This window comes from Medicago truncatula, chromosome 4 (genome assembly GCF_003473485.1).
Source record: "Medicago truncatula cultivar Jemalong A17 chromosome 4, MtrunA17r5.0-ANR, whole genome shotgun sequence".
Classification (NCBI taxonomy): domain Eukaryota; kingdom Viridiplantae; phylum Streptophyta; class Magnoliopsida; order Fabales; family Fabaceae; genus Medicago; species Medicago truncatula.
This window is the reverse complement of record NC_053045.1, coordinates 62,343,988-62,366,919: the sequence shown is the minus strand read 5'-3', so window position 1 is coordinate 62,366,919 and position 22,932 is coordinate 62,343,988. Positions and strand designations below refer to the sequence as shown.

Genomic DNA, 22,932 nt, shown 5'->3' with positions numbered 1-22,932 from the left:
TCTTCTCCTTCTCCAAGTGGCCTCCATTATGCTATTGCTAGCTATTCATTTATAAATCCATTGCTATTGATACAATATAAAGATAGTTATTGATATATTGTAATTATTTTTGAGCTTTTGGCCCCGTTTGGATAAACATCTTATATAGATGTTTATAGCATTAGTGCTTATAACATTAGAGCTTATATCATAAGCTCTTATACTTGATAAGCTATTTATGTTTGGATATGTACACTAAAAAGTACTTACATAAATTGAAGTGTTTGGATGTGACATTACATAAGCAATTATCGAAATTTTAAATATTTTTAATTTAACAAAAAAATCAAAGAATTGAACCACAATTATCAAGATTTTTTTTGATAAAATTAATCAAGGTGTAAAAAAACAATATTATAACATATTAATTATATATATATATATATATATATATATATATATATAGTATAATCAATATTTGTTCTTAAAAAAAATATCAATATTCATATAAGACAAAATTAACATTAGAGGTGTAAATAAACATATCATATATATTGATATTAGTGTGCAGTTTGTTACCCAAAAAAGACAAGTTAAATTTGTTTTTTTATTCAGTTTCATTTTGTTACGTAACAAAAAAAATAATAAAAATCTTCTTAAAAAAAAAAAAATCTTAGTTACGTTTGTTACTTTAGTATAGTAAGATAAGTATATAGCAATTTTGTTACTGATACACCGCCAAAGATAACTAACATTATAATTAAAATATTCCTTCAAAAAAAATTATAATTAAAATATATGTTTTGAAAAAGTGGATCCAGAGAGAATCGAAGGAGGTTACATAAATTCATAAGCTCCTTGTTAAGCCAGAGGGTAAGCTGAAAATTTAGGCTTATTAAAATATGGCATAAGCAGCTTATGAAACTATGATAAGCTATTTTTATTTATTTACCCAAACACCTTTAAAAAGGCTTATGGAAGTAGATAAGCCCACATAAGCTCAAAATAAGCCAATCCAAACGGGGCCTTTGTAAAACTTGGCTTATTGCTTTTTTAATACAATTTTGCATTGCAATTATTTGATTATATACGAGTTTTATGAATGAGTTGTGATTGATTTTGGTTGCACAATGTGTTGGAATGTCTCATTTGCTATTTTGCTTCACTAGTTCACACTACGACACATATAACCTTTTGCAACATCTTATATGTGACATTTTTTAAAAAGTGTTACATCACTACAACAATTATTTTCAATATTATAAAAATAAAATTTAAACTACAGTTTTATTTCACCCAAAAAAGGTTTTTTAATACTATTTAATTAGTTTAACTTTTATAGATTTATACAACTTTATTTTTCATTTCAGATATCTCTCTCATAGAATCACTTTTCTCAGAAGGGCTTTATCCCAAAATAGCTTTGTCAAAATTGCTTAATCAAAATCTCTTCATGACATCTCCTCATCAGTTTCATTTCAATCACTCTCACATCTTCATCACAATCGCTCCTCTTCGCAATCCCTTCATCGAAATTGTTCTGGTCAACTTCTTCATCGCAATCTCATTCTGTTCCAATCGCTGAGTAAAAATTTGGATTTTTTGGGTTAATTCTTCTGATTTGATGAGGTAATTTTTTATGTTTAAGTTAAGGTGATGTGATAATAAATCCAATTCATAACTTGATATTTCTAGGTTTATTTGATTTGATTTTAAGTTGATTATTAACTTTGGTTAAGAAATTTACTTTTCTAGGTTAAGTTGATTCTGATTTGATGCAGTTGACATTTTCTAAGTTAATTTGATTCTGATTTGATGTAATTGACATTTTCTAGGTTAAGTTGATTCTAATTTTTGATGTAATTGAGATTTTATCGAATTCGGTAACCACCGCCATCAGAGCATAAAAAATGCAGCGGCATTGAACTTCCAATTGCAGTTGAAGCTTGTTCATTATTCTTTAGCAAGGTATTATTGTGCTGCCTATCAGGTGTTCGATAATTTGACTCAATGAAATTTGACTGTGTTTTGCAATTGTGTGCTTATTTAGGAAAGATGACTGGTTGGTAGAAGTAGAACTTTTTGTAAAAACATATGCTTATTTACTTATTTATAGATTTTTCAATTGGGATTATGATGCCTAAGGAAGCTATTTGTTCCTAAATTATGTTTTGCTTTTTGAGACTATTGTGTTTTGTTGTTTACCATTTAATCTACCATATTTGGTGGCTTAATCTTTGTTTTTGAATTATTTGGTTCTGTTTGCAGATCTGCCAATGACCTTAAGTGTGATTGATGGCTTGCACCAAGATGGGAACAGTGGCATCTGAGGTATAAACTTCCACTTTGATTGGTTTTAAAATGATTCCTTTTACTATGTGCATGGTCCAATGCTCATATTTCTTTCCAAGTTTTTTGCAAATATTGCAAATGTTAATGTTCCATTGTCATGAAGTGATTGATAAAACAGTTCAATTTCAATCTCACAGTCTTGGTGTCGCTAAGCCAGTGAAATGAGATACTGCATTCTTTGTGAATCAATGCTTGTCTGAGTCCTTTCTGTCAGGGACTTGTTTTGTAGCCTAGAGGTACCATTCTTCCCTTCCTTAGACTACAACTGTCATGACATTTTTCTTTCCCTCCCTTAGTTCATTAATTTTTACATGCTGTTTTTCTTGAGTTTTCATATGCTTTTGTTTAATATATTGCTATTACTTACTAATATGTCTGCTAGTTTTTTGCAGGATTCAGAAAAAGAGGTACAAGTCATCTATTTGGTGAAAGTATATGTGATTTTGGCATGTCCTGTGTTGGGAAGATATATCAAAAGATGTTTCCCTATTCCTACCATCAAAGTTACTTGTGAGTATTATATTTGATCCACTCTGTCACATGAATAATTATTAATGAGTTTATTCTATTTATCAGCTTGAGTCTATTACAAGAAAATAGCTTGCTTGACACTTCACAGTAGCATAGATCATTGTAAGTTCTAATTATTTAGGGGACACATGATTTCGCTAAAGAACAAATGACTATTAGAAAGAAAGCCTTTTGAGTAATGGTAGAAGTTTTTGAGAGGCATGGCGCCACAACCTTGGATACACCGGTCTTTGAATTGAGAGAAGCTCTCATAGGAAAATATGGAGAAATCTCAAAGTTGGTTTATGATATTGCTGATAAGGTTTTATCGGTTATTCACTTCTTAACTACTTAAGTTGTTTTAAGAATATTTGGGAGAAATATTTTTTTACAGCATTCAAATAAATGAAATTTTTTAACATTTTTTTTCTCTATAAGTGAAACAAGTTGTTCATGAATCTAGATTCTGCTTTTTAAGCCAGACCGCCATTAAGGATTTGTTTGCACCAAATCCATAGATAAAGTTAAATTTCACCTCATGCTAACTGGTAATCAACTTGTTTAACAGGGTGGGGAGCTCTGTTCTTGGAGGTCTGACTTGACAGTTCCATTTTCTAGATTTGCAGATATGGATGGTCTGACATCTTTAAAAAGGTACCTAATAGCTAAAGCCTACAGAAGAGAAAATCCATCTAAAGGAAGATACCCTGAATTTTATCAATGTGGCTTTGATATTGCTGGTTCATCTAAAAAAATGGCTCCAGATTTTGAGGTTGTTAGAATTTTGACTTAATTAGTTGATGAGCTGAACATTGGGGATTTGGAGGTAAACTTTTATAACATTCCTGCTACAAAAATTATTGGTTTTCTGAATTTGTAGAACCATTTAGACTGTTTCCCGAGTTCATGATTTGATATATCTATATCTGTAATTTTTCATAGTCTGTCTATACTTATTTTGTGAGCATTAATTAACATAGCACAATATCAGAATATGTATTCTTCCCTGGAACCACTGATCGGATTATCATAGTAACAATTTTTAAGTGTTGCAAGTTTTACTCTCAAATGTTACTGAAATCATTTAGTAACACGGCTTTACCTAACATTTGTCAAATGTTACAAGATCTAAATAGTAACAGTTGTTTTTGATTTAGTTACAATTTTAAAGTGTTACTAAATCTTATATATGTAGTAGTGTCAGTATCATAGTAGATATGTGGATATTCATTTGTGGGTTATTTCATGAATGGGACATCTCATAAGCTAAAAAATTTAAATTATTTTCATGAAGAATAATGTTTTAATTTTACATAATAATTATCTTACGGTGTCAACGGTAAAAGTTTACTCTTAAAAAAAGTAAAAGTTTACAACATAGTGGTAACTAATCTTCTTCGAAAAATATGCTGGGAATGGAAACATGTTGGGAACTATGGGAATAAAAGGTGTGTATTTCTTCCCATCCAAATTTTTTCATACGCACAATAGTTGGGAAACGAACTTTAAAAATATATCCAAACTTGTAAAATGAAATTTTTATTCCGCTTCATTCAATTTCACTTCTTTTCATTCATTTTAAATTAGAAAAATGCTAATAAGTGGTCATAGACCACTCTTCAAGCACCTTAACTAGTAGTAAGATTTTTTTTTAAAAAAAGATCATGTTTCCAACGCATGAGAAATTGAAGTGTTTGATTTTTTTACTATAAAAAAAATCTGTTTACAAAATCCTGTTAAATTATCCAAATTAAGTCTAAGGTACACTAGATCCCTCTCAACAGTAGTTCTATTTTATATTGCTTGAATACTTTATAAATTTTAAAAAAATACGCCATCCCTATCTTATCTTCTCTCCCACTCTCCTCCAATCTCGTAAGTTTATTTTTAGCATCAATGCTCAACCTATACAATTTGATTTTTTGGGGTTAGGGTTGTGGCTTTTAAGTTGTGTGGTGGCTTTCGAGTTCGAGAATCATAAGGTGAAGAATTCTGCTCTCCACCCTGCATATTTTGCTCGCGCCCTGCAGCCGTTTCAAATTTACCCTTGCGCTAGTTAACTAACGCAAGTGTAAAACTATGCGCTAGTTAAGTAACGCTGCGTGAGTTAACTCACGCTAGTTCATAATTCCAAAAGGACAGTCGCGTTTTTATTGCTGCATAGCCAAGATGCATTTCAATCCAAAATCAGAAGTTGACCAGATTGCATTCAATGAAAAAGAAGATGGATGAGGTGGAGTTTTGGACAAACAACACATGTTAAGATGGCTATATTAGCCTATGATTAGGTGGCGACCACTATTGTCTAAAAAGCTTAAGAAAATTTCCACTTGTTCAGCCGAGAGTTACTTGCTGCATGGTATAATCACAGGTGTTTATACTAGATAAAATTCTTTAATATGAACTAGTGGATAGAACAAGGTTGCTTGCTACATGGTATAGCATATATAGCAATTACACATAAAGCAGTACTAGCTGCCAAATGAATAAGAAAATTCACATTTTCCCTAGCGTGAGTTAACTCACACTGAGTTTATAACATGCATGAGTTAACTAGCGCAGGGGTATTTTTGGAATGACTGCAGGGCGCGAACGAAAAATGCTGGGTGAAGAGCAGAATTCTAAGGTGAAATGTCATGAGAGCAAAGATAAGATTTACCCATTTTTGGGGACACAAAAATTGCGTTTTTCTCCATTCAAAAGTGCACCTTCTGAAAAGTGTGGTTTCTAAAAGTTTTTCTAAAGCTAAGACATAAACATTATTTTTTAATGGGGAGACATAAACATAATCACATAACTTATTGTGTGGATCTACCCTCAAGTATGTCACATCACGTTTCGAGGTATTGTGAGCTTTAGATGTAAGTAAGCCATTTATACTTCTGTCCTTTATAAAAGACATCTCGTTTAATTGAAGAGTATGAGTGTTGTATAAAAGCTATCCTTGATAACTTCAACTCTCAAACAATGTGGGACTTTAAGATGTAATCACTCAAATTTAGTTTATGAGACCATTCTCAATGGTGGATGGTTACCTATTTAGCACCACATTAAGCATACACCCATATTGTAGATTATAATATATGGATGCATATGGGAGCTCTCTCTCTCTCTCTCTCTCACTCCAATTTTTGTCCTTTATAAAAGACGTCTCGTTTAATTGAAGAGTATGAGTGTTGTATAAAAACTATCCTTGATAACTCAACTCTCAAACAATGTGAAACTTTAAGATGTAATCACTCAAATTTAGTTTATGAGACCATTCTCAATGGTGGATGGTTACCTATTTAGCACCACGTTAAGCAGACACCCATATTGTAGATTATAATATATGGATGCATATGGGAGCTCTCTCTCTCACTCTCTCTCTCTCACTTCAATTTTTGTCCTTTATAAAAGACGTCTCGTTTAATTGAAGAGTATGAGTGTTGTATAAAAACTATCCTTGATAACTTCAACTCTCAAACAATGTGAAACTTTAAGATGTAATCACTCAGATTTAGTTTATGAGACCATTCTCAATGGTGAATGGTTACCTATTTAGCACCACGTTAAGCAGACACCCATATTGTAGATTATAATATATGGGTGCATATGGGAGCTCTCTCTCACTCTCTCTCTCTCTCTCTCCAATTTTTGTGGATTCCATTTAATAAATCTTAATAATATAAATAAAATTTGTTGAAATGTAATGATATATAATTATTTATGGGACCTATTTAATAATTTTTTTTAGATGCTGGAATGAAAAAAATTGATGCTTATTAAATATTATAGTAAAATGAGTGTTGTAGACATAAGGAACTCATTTAAGCACCTAATTTAGGGTGCTCTATTGTGCATGGTTTGAAGACATAGACAAAGAAACATTTTTTTTAGGAGATAGACAAATATACACGAATACTTTAACTATTAAATTTGCATGAATACACCAATATTATCTTTATATAAACATCAACGTTCAGACGGGACTACATCTTTTCCTTTAGGTTTTTTTATTGCGCTAATGCATAAAAATTATGAACGATGATTTTTTTTAATGAAATTTTGGTTTTTATTAAAATTATAAGTATAAATATTTTATGGCTTTTAAATTGTAATAAATGATGTTTATCTTTTTCGATCACACTAACCATATAGCAAAATAATGTAATTTTTATGTAAAATTCTTTTTTTTTTTAGAGTTTTAATTAGAATACTATGACAGTGTAAAGTCATTTTACACTGTCAACCAATTAAAACTATTCAATTAGACGCGTCAACCTATATGTTAAAAATAGAGAAAATCAAATCAAATCTTTTCTAATAAATACCTTATTTCCATGATTTTAAATTTAAGCTTTTGACTGCATCGATCCGTTCTCTCTCATCCATCTGCACGAAAGAGTAAGAATGCTTTTTTATTTTCTCCTTCATCCTTCTTTTCACTCTTGTCCTCATTCTTCTTCATCTCTTCCTCTTTCAATTTGTTTCTCTTTTCATGATTAAATATGCTAACACTATTTAGCATGCTAGTAAAACTGAGGTTGTACTAGTAAAAGCTAAAAACAAGGGATATTGCAAAATAAAGTCAAAAAATTAACTACTGATATTCAACATCCTATAAAGATGTAATACTTATACAAATTGATTTTATTTACCTACCATTGTTTGTTAAAATCTAGGCCTATTTACTTTAGGAATGTTTCCACCACGTTACAAAATTAATGTACATTATTTGACAAACAATTCTTCATAGCCGCCATTGCATGAATTGGAGCCAGAGTTGAGATCCTCTGTATTTGTAAAAAGGAAATCAAATTTTCATATAAATTGGAGCCATTTCATAAATCTACTGAAAAATAATCTTTTAGGTATTATCTTCTTCACATATTTTTATATTTTCTTCACAGATAACTCTTGATTACAAAGAAAAATCATTAAATCAGAGAAATTTTATCTTATGTAGTATGTAGAAACTAGTAGCCTTACAGACATGGATGTAATGGAAGAGGTGGTGTGGGAGGTGAGAGAGATGAAAATTGGATTTGAAAGGATGAAAACAGACAATATCATAATGAAAAAAAAAAATACATAACGTAGGAGGAAGTTATTACAGAAGATTTTATTTAATTTTTTCTATTTTTAAAAAACGCTGATGTGTCTGATAGAGTAATTTTGATTGGTTGATAATGTAAAGTGGTTTTACACTGTTAGAGTATTCTAATTAATTTTTTTTTTATAGACAAATTTGTTTAAGACTACTTTTTTGTCTCTAAAAAAATATTAATTTTGATACACCATAAGAAATTTTATATTATGGACAAATTATATATCAATCATCAATCATATAATGTATCTGTAAAACTAAACCGATTTTAATGATATTTTTTGATATAAAAATCACTTTTAATGATTAAATTATTATGGTTGATTGATAGTGTAAAAATTATTTAATAATAATCTATATAAATTAAAAAATGCAATTTATGTACACCTACGATGTAATTGTTTTGAACATGCTCCAATCATATAATCGTATAGTTTTTTCTTTTAGAGGGTTTCATCGTATAGTTTTTTTTTCTGCATATTTTTTAATTCTATTTTTGGTAATACATTTAATTAGAAAATAAGTTGATCCCAATACTTATTTCTTCTTCTTTTTTTTTGAGAATTTTTTTTTCTCTTTATTTGAAACACTCCACATTTATTTATATATTTGTGATTTTCATTTTTATACAATCTTGTCATGTCAATTAAAAGTTTTTTTTAGGAAATGTTAATTAAAAGTTAATATTTTTATATTTGTACTAACATATTTGCAATTAAAAAAAATTATGTATCCATATTCGCAATTTAAAAAAAAAAAAATCATATATCCATATAATGCATGCACTCATGTTCGTATCAATGTAAATGCAATCATTTTAAGTATCCATTCAAAGTGATTAGCGAAAATCACTTTTGACTTTTCAGGACTGAGACAAGAAATTGCGAAGAATACGTGCACCAAGGTAAATAAATGGAGATCACATAAGTCAGTAATTTTGAGCCTTTAATTACATTAATATGGAACCAAGAATTTGGTATCAATTGATACTTTCTCTTTATTATTTTGATTCACTCATTAAACATTCTTATAAGAATGTTAACAGTCCGTTTTTACTTCCTTGTATCATCAGTGAATTCTTCTTATTCTCTCTTCCTTTAAGGGCAAAAATATCTTTTTATTCTGTTTTAATATCTTTCCCTTAAAGAAATCCTCATTTAACACTCAAGTTTTTCTCTCTCATACAATAACCCCTCTACCTCCCCTCTCCTTGTATTCCAAAATCATCATAGAAAGAAAAAAAACAATTTTCAATCTGAATAGGAAAAAAGAAGATGGACATGTCAATGTTGAGGAAGTACTTGTTTCAAATCCGGTTTGTGTTTCTAATCACATTCTCTATTGTTTGTGTGTCATTACTTTTTCTAAATTATTCTTATTTGGCTAGCAATGATAGTGAAATCACATTCTTATTTCCTAACATGAATAATGCAAAGCGTTTTGAAGAAATAGCTACTACACCCTCAAATTTTTCTTCCCATTTTGATGAAACTATTTGTTGTACCACTACTACTAATCAAAACAATGTTACCAATATTGGAGCCACATATGCACCCATAGTTTCCCCTCCTTTGATTGAAGAGAATGTCGATGAAGTATTTACGAAGCTGTCCCCAACAATTCTCGATCCTTGTTTAGGCCGATATATTTACGTTTATGATCTTCCTAGTAGGTTCAATAAGGATTTGTTGAAAAGATGCCACACTCTCTTGAAGTGGGAAGATTTGTGTCTTTACTTATCAAACTTAGGTTTAGGACCTAAGATTATTGAGGAATCAAAAAAGAAGGTGCTATCAAAGAAGAATTGGTATGCAACAAATCAATTTTCACTAGAAGTAATTTTCCACAACTTGATGAAACATTACAAGTGTTTAACCAATGATTCATCGTTGGCTTCAGCAATTTATGTACCATACTATGCTGGTCTTGATATAAGTCAATATCTTTGGGGATTTAATGTTTCAATAAGAGATGAATCACCAAAAAAATTAGTGAAATGGTTAGCACAACAACCTCAATGGAAAAGAGTATATGGTAAGGATCATTTCATGGTTGGTGGAAGAATAAGTTATGATTTTAGAAGAAGAAGTGATGAAAATGAAGATTGGGGAACAAAGTTGATGTTTTTACCGGAAGCAAGTAACATGTCGATGTTATCAATAGAATCATGTGGTTATGATAATGAATTTTCAATTCCATATCCAACTTATTTTCATCCTACTAATGATGCTCAAATTTTTGGGTGGCAAAGAAAAATGAGAAAAATGAAAAGGAAATATTTGTTTTCATTTGTTGGTGCTCCAAGGCCTAATGTAACATCTTCTATTAGGAATGAGTTAATCGAACATTGCGAATCTTCCAAGGGTTGCAAACTTGTTGGATGCTATTATGGTTATAACAAAGATCGTTGTGGCGATCCTGTTCATGTTATGGATGTTTTTAGGAATTCAGTTTTTTGTTTACAACCGCCGGGGGATTCTTACACAAGGAGATCAACTTTTGATTCGATTTTGGCGGGTTGTATTCCTGTTTTCTTTCATCCAAAATCAACATACAAGCAATATGTGTGGCATTTTCCTACAAATAGTTCCAACTACTCTGTGTTCCTACATGAAATTGATGTCAAAGAGAAGAAGGTAATGATCAATGAGACATTGCTTAATTTTTCAAAAAGGGAAGTGTTTGCTATGAGAAATGAGGTTATAAGTCTAATTCCAAGAATTGTGTATCGTTATCCAAGTTCTAGATTAGAAACACTTGAAGATGCGTTTGATGTAGCTGTTAAGGGAATCCTTGGAAGAATTGAAGCAATGAGAAGAGATTACAAATGGTAACTATTCTTAGCATGCAGAAGTTGTTGCTCATTAACAATTGCATTTGTTTTTGTGTAATTTTATCTTGAGATTAGGCACACATTCTTTTTGTATTTCCTCCAACAACAAAAAAAAAAATCATTTCTTTAATTGAGATTTATATCTCTTTCATTTTTATTTGAGTTTTGATTTTATGATTTACTTTGTTGGAATTCTAGTGAGTGATGATAGATCAAATGAAGGGAATATAAGAAAAATAACTCATACTGAATGACTTATTTTAGGTGGAGATATTTTAAGGCAACGGTTTCATGATCCTAAAGCATATCAGTTCCCTTATAATGATTAATATGGTTTATTAATAATATTTTTACGACACTTGTTGATGGTTAATACATTTTATCTACCAATGATTTCAAATTTTCTTTGAGATAGATTTGTACTATTCTCATCCTTTACTTCATTATAGCATTAGTTACACCAATGATTTCTCTTCAAATTTGAATTTTTCTTTATATATTCCTCATCTGTACTTTGGTCTGAGACAATTTTCCTTGGTAGACCACTTCACGATGTGTGCAATTCTTGCATTGCAGCTAGTTTATTTTAATCTTATTCCCGTACAAACTGGTTTATTTTTATTTGTTTCCACATTCATAATTTCTCAAAAATAAGTATATATTTATCTTTCTAATATTTTATACTAGACCCACGTATTGCATGGTTATTGGCGAAGAACATAACAAAAGGATGCATATTTGTTCGCACATATTACAACTCTCTAAATTGATAACGAAGTAAGTTAGTGATGGTTGTTGAAGATTGCTATGATCGTTGTTGCATATACATCAATAATCAATCGTAGTAGAAACATGTTAAAGGTTGTGAATATGTTTGAGGTTGTAGATATCAATTCGATAAAAAAAAGTGGTTATATATATATATATATATAATACACACACACATACACACACATACAGGGAGCTTCTACGGTACACCTCACAAATTGAGGTGTACCGATACTCTGCTTCATAAATTTATAAATTAATGATCATTTTATTAAATAAGTTGTTATTTGTCATTATTTATATTTTAGAAAACACCATCTCATGAGAAAAAAAAACATCATTTCATTGTTTATATGAATTATATTAAGTTTTTAACATTTGTGTGTGTGAGTTCTAGAGTGTAATTAGAGTGCACTAACATTGTAAAGACAGTTTACACATTCATCCTAACATTTTAAAAAAACTTTGAAGTTATTTGTGTTTGTTTACTATGCAAAAAAATAACTTTTTTTAAAAAAATGTTTTTTAACTAGTTCATGTCTTACCTCATAATGTTTGAAAAAAAATAGATTTTGAAAAAAGCTAATCCTTATAGCTTTTCATTTTAGAGTGAAAATAGATTTTTTTTTAAATCCTAAACAAAAACTCTTAAAAATGACAAAAGTGATTTTTCTTAATAAAAAATATAAGACAAACGGAGCCATACTTAAAAGAAGTGAATGGATTTTGGATCTCAAAAAGGTAATGGCTGGCTACTAACTTGTTTGAATTTTTTCGTGCTTTTATTTCTAATGACTTCATTGGCATATGCTACTTGTATTTCGTTGCCTAGAGATGTTTTTTTTTTTTTTTTTTTGAGCTTAGCCCCTTTTTCTCACCAAAAAAAATAGAGGAAGAAAGACAAATAATAGATGTTGAGAATTTTGTTTGTATATTTTATGACCGTTTAGATTATATAAGTGAGGTGGCAAAAATAGAATTACATTTTGTTTTGAAAGAAGAAAAAAAATAGAATTACATGGTATGCAAAAAAATGACAATATCCGTAATTTAAGATCAATGCACCAATGTAGAGCCAAACCTCTACTTACTCAACAGACAAGTAAATAATGCTCCACTCAATCCTTGCTTGAATAAACCGGCCAAGATCATTTCTCACACAACTACATGTTGACGTTGATAACCAGCATGCCTTTGCTGGATTAACGGTCATTACAAAATTAATAACATAGATTTGAATCTCTAATAAAGTACTTTCTAAATCTCTTATACATTCAAAATCTCAATAACGAATTCTTTATTTCTTCTGAAAAATGGAATCTTTCTGTGATCTCAAAAAAGAAGTGCTTAAACTTCTGAGTCGTTGATGATATGAAGAAATATATACTTTTCTATGTATAGGGGTTTCACTTTCCTGATTTCATGTGAAACATAAGAGACTATGTTAGCAACAGCAAGATGAAGTGGGGTAATCAAGAAAACTTGAAAATTGACTGAATGTTACAGCGGCAACAAGTGTCTTCCAGTTGCACCTCAGACAATGAAATGCACATTCAAATCGCCGGCATCATTGTCCCATTATAAGTTTTTTTGACTGATTGTTCCATTAGAAGTTAGAACTGCAGAATGACAGTAAAAGTTTGAAGCAATTTAGAGTGGTATTCATCCAGTTTTGAACAAACTTGATGGAATCTGAAAGAAAAGAAAAAGTGGATAATCAGCCAATGATTTAAAAAGAGAAAACACAGGAGGAAGGAGGAAATAAGTAACATTTTTCATGTACAGCATACAAAAGAAAAATACCCTGCAAACTGTCAAACCAGAGGTATCAATCAAACTATCTAAAATTATAGAATTCCCTCTCGCACACGAGTGACTAACAAATCCTTTTCGTCTTCAGAAGACAATAACTTTCACCCTACTGCAAAATGGCAGCTAGTATTTGTAAACCCTGAAACCGAATCAATAAGTTGGCAGATCTCAGTCGCCAAGTGGTACATAGTTTGTCTTGAAAGAAGCTAAAATACGTGGTGTGAAAGTTAATTAAATTTAAATTAATTGAAATAACTTAGCAATATACGTTCATTTTACAACATTCATAACTATATCAAGTCAATACGAAATCAGAGGGAATGTATTTTGTTAAGAGACAATTCTATACACCACCAATTCATGATTCTCAAGAAGGGAAGCTGAATTTTACATACAGTTAACTCAAAATCAGGAAGCATGGGATAACAGGTGGATTTTCATTCAGTTCTTGAAGAAAAAAACATGTGAGATTTAGTGACATAAATAACATTCATAAAGAAGAAATGCACTACCTTCACATGATGAGGCATAATCTTGACATCAAATGGAACATGAAGCCACGCTTCAGGTGAATGAAGAAGAAAATTCTCCGGCTTACTGGTATAAACATCTGCATACTGATGAATGTTATAAGCAAAAGCAGATTCTTGTCCTGTGCTAGTGAGGAATGTTGCTCCAAAAGATTCGTTAAACATCATCTTCATCTTGATCCGTGCTTTTTGTCTTTCCTCATTAAGTTCTTCCAGAAGTGATTTGCAAGCTACAGTTCTCACACTATTAGCTGCAGTTGCATGCAACTTACCAAGTAGCTCCTGTATTATATGAAACTTTGCCTGCATTGTTGAACAGGATATAAGTCATAAAATGTGACGGCTTCAAGATATCTCTCCAAAAGTAATTACACTGCTAAAGTGTTAATTATAAGCCTAAAATAAAGAATAAGGAACTTTCTATCTATAATAACTATATAAATTGTTCATTTATACCATTTTTTAACAACATTAAATCCAATTTTTTTTATGACAAAACTGTAAATTAGATATATATATATATATATATATATATATATACATATAGAGAGAGAGAGAGAGAGCCCATTTGCTATAGCTTTTTTAAGAAAAAAAAAATTACTTTTTAAAAAAAAAATAATCACTTTTAAGAGTTTTGCATCCGTTTGTTACAACTTTTAAAAAAAATCAGAATCTACAAAAAATCTAAAAACAGCTTCAAATGAGAAGCGGTTAAGAGCAGCTTCTCAAAAAATAGATTTTTTTTAGAGGAGAGAGAAAATATGGTTTAAAAGATTGAACTAATTTTGTAACAAAAAATCCCTTTTATATAGTTGTATCCAAACAAACTAGATTATTTATTTTAAAAAGTGATTTTTAGTACGGTAAAAAAACGCAAAATAGATTCTGATTTTTCATAAAATCTGTAAATTATAATCTCTAAATTATTTTATGTCAAAATCACTTTTATTTTAATCCGTAACAAACGGGCCCATAGACACACACACCCCCATTTACAACTCACATGTCAACTTTTCAATATATATTACCCATGTATAACATTATTTAATGTTTAAAACGGGATTATAAATCGTAACATATCACTATTCACGCCATAACTTGTACAAGAAAAACAATAACTTGTGTCTCGGTGCTCTAAGAAAAGGCATTAAACAACTAGATGCTCAATTTACTCCGAGAAAATAATAGTGTTCTGCTAATTAATAAACTTCTTATGCAAAATAAATAACATCAATTCCCATAAACTTATTGTTACCAAAAGTAACAAAAAATCATCAAAGTAAATGTGCAAGTTTAGAATTGCGAGGAAATAATTTTAGCAAGGACAATCTATAAGGATACCTGCTCAGTGCGGTACGTATCTTCATTTTGCTTCTGTATTTCAGTCTGCATTGTTGAAGAAATAATATGTCAATGTTTCAGGTGTTGACAATGACAACAGTTCTACACGCATCAGTACCTCAATGAAACATTAAAAAGGGCAGCCCGGTGCACTAAAGCTCCCGCATATGCAGGGTCCGGGGAAGGGGTCCCACCATTTTGGTGTATTGTACGCAGCCTTACCCTGTTTTTACACAAGAGGCTGTTTTCCAGGACTTGAATCCGTGACATTTCAGTCACATGACAACAACTTATCGTTGCGCCAAGGCTCCCCCTTTAACTTCAAGAAAACATTCATCAAGTAAAATTTAACTTCTTAAATGAAATTCCCAAACATAACTATCTTACCATTGCATAACCTTTAAGATTCCTATTGACATTTTAACAATTACGTGTGTCTAGGACATCAAAACTTCAAGTCATGGGATTACGTTCCAGCAAATGAAAGATAAAGTTGGCTATAACATATCATGAATGAGTTCACCCTTCTTCGGGTTGACGATGTAAAATGTCTAAATATAGGCATATACTTGCAGACAGGAAACAAGTTATAGTAGAGTATTAGCATGTTTACCAGAGTTATATGAAACTCGTGAAGAAGGAATGCTAACTAATGATACTCATCAACATGTAGAAGAACCAGACTTATGATAGATAATGATTAGCAATGTAAAAAATCTACATATAAATGGATTAGATAGCATGCATACCTCTAATTCATGAATGATTGCAGCTGTGCGCCAGCCTGCCTTTGAGGGCCCTCTCAAGTCGCTAAAAAGGTGATCTCCAAAATATATCACCTAATAGAAGATGTGAATTTTAGCATTCTGTGGCCTCTGTATGAAATAAACTTAATGCTATAATATGCATTTGCTTTGCAATTAACGTATATTGTCAAATTGAAGTAAATAGAAGAAATATTGTGAAGTATGGCTTATAAAACATTAAATAAAGCATACCTCTGGGCCTTTCCACTTGGTTATTTGGAGAAAGGATTTGAGGCATCCATGATAATAAATTTTATTTGGAAGAAATTCATCAACCTTAGTAAAAGTTAAGTTGTCCTTCTCTGTATCATATAAACTGCACAGAATAGCCAATGATATCGGAACCATTCCAAATAATTTAAGATTTATGATAAAGGATACGAGTAAAGAACGATGTGATCTAAATTATAGAAGAACTATGTTACAAAATATAAACAAGCATCATATCACATGGTATGTATTGGCTACAAACCGGAATGGATGCTCAGATGTATAAAACTGCGGTTTATTGGCCTGGGCAATCACAACATCAAACAGATCTGTCCAGGAGTCACTACTGTCCAGAGAATCCTAATAAATAAAAAACATTAAAGAGTAAACTGAAGGAAATAATGACCTGATACAAAAGGGGAAAAACAAAAACAAAATATTAAAAATTACATTCAAAACCAAGTGCAGAACTTCCAACCAAACAATTAAAAGAGACGTGACCTTTGAAGCATGAAGATTGACACGGACACTGGACACGACACATTGACACTGCTTACGTCCTAAATATGACATAAAATAACACACACACACACAAACACACACATTACATAAAATGAGTATCGATTATCAAATATCTAAATTGAGAATCATGATGACCACCAAGACAGAATGAAGATGAAGACCATAACAAATGAAATAGGAGGAAAATTGGAAAGAAAAATGAAGACAGTAGAAAATTAAATCGTTTCGAAGGTAGACATGAAAACTTTTCAAATGCCTAACTTTTTGTTTCTTTCTTTTTTTATCAAAATATAGATGTCTTCATCTCTCTAGCTTTTTGGAGGAGTGTCCAATTAGTGCTGGACGTGTGTCGAAAGGAAGAACAAAGTTTTTTGGGGGATACTTGTGTGAGGCATCTGACAAGTGTCGTCCGGATGTCGTACAGGTAAGGTGTCAGATGTGTGTCGGACATGTCGACACACCTAAACTTAGGAGTGTCGGTGCTTCATAGGTCCTGACAACCAAGTGTCGGTGTTAACCATCTGAGGAAGTGCAGTTCACATAACTCAAGAATGTAGCTATCCCACCCTTTTAAAATATTTTTTCAGGCTATGTTTTGATGAAATTTAATCTCCTCGTTGATAAAAAAACGATAGGAAAAATACTAAGAAAGCACAAATTCACTCCAAAATCAGATAACAATTATAAGTGAAACAATTTAAGTCAAGTCATATAAAGAAACTAGGCATGCCTGCACGAGTTTAAGGTCTATAGATACATGTCTTACAATAAAGAACAAGACCATGAAGTCTGTAATCTCCAGAATTTTCTGATAATGTTGGATATGCATCTCTACTAGACACTAGTTGCTAAGATGAAACAGTCCACACTAAGTAATCAGCTAGAAAAATGAAAGCAACGTCTAATAGAATCTCTAGTTAGAGCCTGCCATCATCTGGATGTAAATTTCCTCATTATTTATAATTAATTGCATTCAGTATTCCATATATACTCTATAGCACTCTTTGAAGAACAATTTGAAAGTTAAAACAGGATAAAAGCTAAAGTAGAGTTGGAGCTCTGTCTGGCTCAAAATTGATTTACATGCCACAAATACAAAGACTGTGGAAGACTACTTCCCAAGTTAAGAAAAAGTTATTAAACTCTAACAGATGCAGTGAAGGCTAAAGAAAACATTCCATGATACATACAAAAGTGTGGATATGATTACATGCAATCAAATACCTCTAACATAAAACGCATCCCACCATCAACAAAGTAATAAGGAGAATTTGTCAACAAAAAAAGCTTCTTTCCCTTCTCCTTTAGCATCTTGAGAAAACATAAAATCTTTCCCTGAAATATTCACAGACAGGTAAATAACAATTACAAACTCTCAACCAAAGGATAAAATAACACAATTTGACACAACAAAACAATGTCTACCTTGATAATAGATAGATACAAAAATATAATATTCAAACTGAATTAAGATACTAGATCCTGAAATAGATTGTTTGAGCATGTTGTATACCACTTATTGCAGAATATGTTGAACACATTCATTTACAGATAATCAAAATGTGTAAAATGTTTTGAACTTACATTTTTCACCAAGTACCTATGTGGATCAGAGAGAATTCCTCTATGAACCAGGCCACTTCGGTGGACATGATCAATTGCACGAATAACATCTTCATAAATGTAGGAAGCATCAAATTCTAGCTTAGCATCCACGAAGTACTGCACTATATCTGCAAGGAGGCATGCCTACAAAGTAAAACCGTAAACAATTGGCCCTCGATCTAAGATTTTATGGCAGAAAGAGAATTCGTAAGTTGATAGGCTATAATGGAGTTGGAAAATGAAATTGGCAGCATAGTTTTAACTGAGATTAACGCTAAGTTCCTCTAATATAGGCTTGATCAAAATATGGATCCTTAGTTTAATCGGTTGTAACTAGTTTTTAGGATCATTTAAGTTTTTCTTTTCTTTCCTTCAAAATAAGCACATATACATGGGCCTTAAAAGAACAAGTTTTATCCAATTCTAGTTAACTTTATGTTCATTTTACATTCGATATATAAGCACTGCTCTTCATTAACTAAGATGGTATAATCACGATTCCCGGAGCTATACCTTATCTCTTACAAGAAAGTAGTAAACAGATATCTAATTGTGCTCCACATCTTATGCCCGTTTCTTCTGATGTATTGGGATTAGGCGAAGCCTTTTTGGTTGAAATTTGATGTTGTGTCAATGGAAGTCAATCATTTGTCTATATAGTTTTTTGATGCACGTACTCTGAAGAATGATAATCTTTTAGGACTGGTATCTAATGTAGTATAATCAAGAGATAGGAAAAATAGGATAGAATGAAAACAAACTCCCTGTGACAGTATGCCAAACAGAGGGCTGCACGTTTATTTCAAGAATCACATGCAAATACATCATGGAAGTTTCAGGGAAACGGATTTCACGCAGTTACTGCATCAACACAGTAACCGCTGCCGACCGTCCGATCAAAAAATAACGGTTGAGATTGGGATTAGGCGAAGCCTTTTTGGTTGAAATTTGAAGATGCTGTGTCAATGGAAGTCAATCATTTGTCTATGTAGTTTTTTGATGCACGTACTCTGAAGAATGATAATCTTTTAGGACTGGTATCTAATGTAGTATAATCAAGAGATAGGAAAAATAGGATAGAATGAAAACAAACTCCCTGTGACAGTATGCCAAACAGAGGGCTGCACGTTTATTTCAAGAATCACATGCAAATACATCATGGAAGTTTCAGGGAAACGGATTTCACGCAGTTACTGCATCAACACAGTAACCGCTGCCGACCGTCCGATCAAAAAATAACGGTTGAGATTGAAACTTTGTGACATTGTTCAAACTGTAAGGAACAAATCAGAATCGTAAGATCAGTTTCTAACGGCCGAGATCGCGTTCTGCGTGAAGCAGTTAAAGCAGGCGAACCCGGCCCAAGTTTCAGAGAATAAGGATAATGTAGATACAAGGATGTTTTCCTGCTAAGATTCGAGAGCCCCCCGCCATCCCCCACGCCTTCCATAATTTCCATAGTTATTACAATACATAAAACACACGACTGTTACACATAATATAATATAACTATAATTAAAGAAAAGGAGACCAGCCTAGCATGCTTAATTTTCCTCTGATACTTGGTTATCTAACATAAGCTTCTGTGACATGTGAAGATAAGTACAAGACTCGCTGTTACCGAGGCAAAGCTTCAATAGTCAACACTACCAAAAGTGCTCTAGTCATGTACTAGACAATTATTATTAGACTAATTATTAGAATGACAAGGAACATACCTCACTAAAGCAGAAGAAATCCATCAAACCAACCAGTGATCGAGCTTGATCACGACCAATGTGTCGCGTACCATATGCCTCAATTATTTCACTTTGGCTCAGCTGTAAAATTTGGAAGGGATGAATTTTAGCAAAAATCATTTGACATATTTCATTTTTGCTGCAAAATACAAACTATGCTTATGGAAGCTTGTGAAATAAATTATCCTAATCATGCAATGTTTAAGACTCCAATACAGGACACAATACATAAAAAGGTTAAAAACAAAATCAAGGTGACAACATAAGCCAAAATAATGCTGCAAATAAATAAAGGAAGAAATGTCCAATACCCTGCGTCTACCAAAGTAGCATCCATCAGGCTCAATTGAACCAAAGAAATCCAGCTTCATGAGGCATCCTCTTGACTTATCATAGTATAGACCTCTAATAGGGAAAGATGGATCATATTTAAAACTCATGCAAATGTCTGGATACCTAAGCTGAAAAAAGCAACAAGAAGAGTAAGGATAGAAACGAAAAATTGAAAGAAAAAGAAAAAGAAACCGCAAGAGTGAGTTAGTCGAAGCTAACCTCGTTAACCATATACTCCTTGGCAAGGTCATATATCAAAGTCTGCAAATGATCGGAGTAATGTGCTAATGTGTAATCGTAATCGAAACCATAGACTTGCAATCTGTCTAATCTCAAGTTCTTATTCACATAAATGCCTAATTCAATACACAGATAGAAGAAAATACATCAACATTCACAAACAATAGAACAAAGCATGCATGCAAACACTCATTCAATTTAATTGAATAGAAAATAACACGCCGAAGCAATTGAGTAACCTTTAGGATTCATTTTAGGCATTTCTTTGAGTGCATCAGGAATGTTGAGAAAACTGTGTTTAGCAGATTCGAATTGGTTACGAAGTCTTGCTATCTCTTCATCCTCCAAGATACATTTGTCAGAAGATTCATAACTGCCATAGCTTCGAGAGCTTCCAGAAATCCCTAAAATGAAACAGTAATAAGTTGAGTGATTCCCCGCAAAATCTAGAAACGAGTTATTCACAGAAGAAAATAAACAAACAGGTAGAATGCAATAAAATAATATAAAAAAGAAATGATGAATAGAAAAAGACCTTGTTGAAGTGCAGAAGATGAAGGGAGAAGAATGGCCTGCGATAGAGGAGAATGAAGAAGGGAACGAGAAATAGTATTACGAAGGAATGCCATTTTCTGAATGAGGTAGGCGGGTATTATTTATTTATACATGAAACTGCGGTGGTTATGTACTTTACGCGCGCGCCCAATCGATGCTTTCTATCTGTTTGTTTAGTGTACACAAAAGTGGGAACTGTAGATGTGAAATATAGAATAGAACCTCTCAATGGATCTTTTATTGCGCCTCATGACTTATGCAACTTTCCCTTTCCTTTTTTGTGTTCCGCGTCACTCTCTATCAACTAACCACCCTCGCCATACATTACATACGGCCTTTTTACAAGATCACAAAAATAAAAATAAAAAGCTTTTTATAATAAATAAACAGTGAATTTTGTATTAAAAAAAGGGTTAAATATGTTTTTAATCCCTATATTTTGCGTGACTTTGAAGAATAATCCCTACATTTTAATAAATATTTTTAAAATCCCTACATTTTTATTTTGTTAGTACAATTTGTCCTTACCGTCTATTTTCGATGACTAGGCTAACAAAATGTTGATGTGGCATATTGTGGGCCCCGTATTTTTTGAGTGGCATCTTGTGTGGACACAGGTGTCATCGGTATAAATATTATAATTAAATTAATTAAAATTTCAGTTATTATTAATAAAAAAACATTTTTCCTTAAAAAAAAAAATTATCATGTTGCATCCCAAGCCTAATTTCAGAAATTCATTCTACCAAAAATAACTTAATTCCCACCACCATCTTCATCATTATAGATTGAAACCTTCCCCTCAAATATCAACAAAACATAGCATCAACAAGAGAACCAACAGTACACCAACAAAACAAACCATGTCTAAAAATAAAATCCAATTTAACTGTAAAAGAAATCAACCACAAGTTTTAAGCACGGAATCCCAATGTAACGCAAATGATTCCTAAGACTCATAGCTAAAATTTTTACTGGATAAAATTTGTTGATTGAACAATGTCTGAAGGCATCATTCAATGCAATTTACAACAATAGTAAGATCTTACAAAAAACTTCAAACGTAGTACCAACAGATTCCTTAAATCTAATCTAAATCAACTGCAACATGTAAGAATCTCCATTGTAGCCGTCGTAACCTCAACAAACAAAATCAGACAAAGCTAGATCTAAAAAATCATCAACTTTGTTTTGGGTGTTTGCTATAGCAATGGTGTCGGATCTGACCATCAACGACGGCGACGGTATGGTGAAGTCGTGATAGCTGCGACATCGACATCGTAAGGGTTGAAGACGCAGAGGATGGGAGTTTCGATCACGCTTACAGTGACAAGAGTGAAAAAGGGAATGAAGTCAAGAGGTTGTTCCGTGATGAAGAAGGAATTTCAAATCTCTAATTTTTGAAAAACTGAAGAAAAAAAATAATGGAAGAGAGATGAAGATGACGATGATGCTGGGTGGTGTGGTGTTTGTAGAGAAATCCTGGAACAAGAACGAGAAGAAAAGGGATTGTTTTTATTTTTGATTGTTTAAGTGTGGTTGATAAATAAAAAATATTAAGATTTTAATTGATAATTTAAATTAGGATTTTCTTTTTTTGACAAGTTAAATTGGGATTTTAAAATGTGGCATGACATATCATTAATGAGGCCATGTGGCATCCTAGTGGCGTCTAGGTGGCATCTTCCGTTAGCCTAGTCATTGAAAA

At 31.9% G+C, this 22,932-nt stretch overlaps 2 protein-coding genes and 1 long non-coding RNA gene across 4 annotated transcripts; 2 read left to right on the top strand and 1 right to left on the bottom strand.

The window, feature by feature from the left end:
- Window positions 1-1,350: 1,350 nt before the first annotated feature.
- LOC25494281 (uncharacterized) lies at window positions 1,351-3,947 on the top strand. Of its 2 annotated transcripts, none has more exons than XR_003010985.2 (6): window positions 1,351-1,608; window positions 1,815-1,947; window positions 2,248-2,310; window positions 2,469-2,567; window positions 2,724-2,841; window positions 3,410-3,947. It is a non-coding gene; the product is annotated as an uncharacterized lncRNA (long non-coding RNA). The 2 variants fall into 2 exon arrangements; XR_005646016.1 differs by having other exon boundaries at window positions 2,714-2,841.
- A 5,179-nt stretch (window positions 3,948-9,126) lies between these two features.
- Window positions 9,127-10,856, top strand: LOC25494280 (probable xyloglucan galactosyltransferase GT13). Its single transcript, XM_013603115.3, has one exon. The coding sequence runs from the start codon at window positions 9,205-9,207 to the stop codon at window positions 10,762-10,764; it is 1,560 nt and encodes a 519-aa protein (XP_013458569.2). The 5' UTR covers window positions 9,127-9,204; the 3' UTR covers window positions 10,765-10,856.
- A 1,664-nt stretch (window positions 10,857-12,520) lies between these two features.
- LOC25494279 (5'-nucleotidase domain-containing protein DDB_G0275467) lies at window positions 12,521-21,565 on the bottom strand. Its single transcript, XM_024781094.2, has 13 exons — window positions 21,205-21,565; window positions 20,909-21,073; window positions 20,649-20,785; window positions 20,408-20,557; window positions 20,076-20,177; window positions 18,337-18,501; window positions 17,977-18,087; window positions 16,493-16,590; window positions 16,213-16,336; window positions 15,964-16,053; window positions 15,215-15,259; window positions 13,856-14,176; window positions 12,521-13,223 (listed from the first exon to the last, which is right to left on the bottom strand). Exons 1-13 carry the CDS (start codon window positions 21,296-21,298, stop codon window positions 13,194-13,196), a joined length of 1,632 nt encoding a protein of 543 aa, XP_024636862.1. The 5' UTR covers window positions 21,299-21,565; the 3' UTR covers window positions 12,521-13,193.
- Between the last annotated feature and the right edge of the window lie 1,367 nt (window positions 21,566-22,932).

What these genes read in the sequence shown, in the direction of transcription:
- LOC25494280 (XM_013603115.3), top strand. Translation starts at nt 9,205, where the DNA reads ATGGACATGTCAATGTTGAGGAAGTACTTGTTTCAAATCCGGTTTGTG.
- LOC25494279 (XM_024781094.2), bottom strand. Translation starts at nt 21,298, where the DNA reads ATGGCATTCCTTCGTAATACTATTTCTCGTTCCCTTCTTCATTCTCCT. An exon ending in ATAGGTACTTGGTGAAAAAT is followed by an intron (nt 18,088 to 18,336) that starts GTAAGTTCAAAA and finishes TGAATATTTCAG; the next exon opens with GGAAAGATTTTATGTTTTCT. An exon ending in CCAAGTGGAAAGGCCCAGAG is followed by an intron (nt 16,054 to 16,212) that starts GTATGCTTTATT and finishes ATCTTCTATTAG; the next exon opens with GTGATATATTTTGGAGATCA.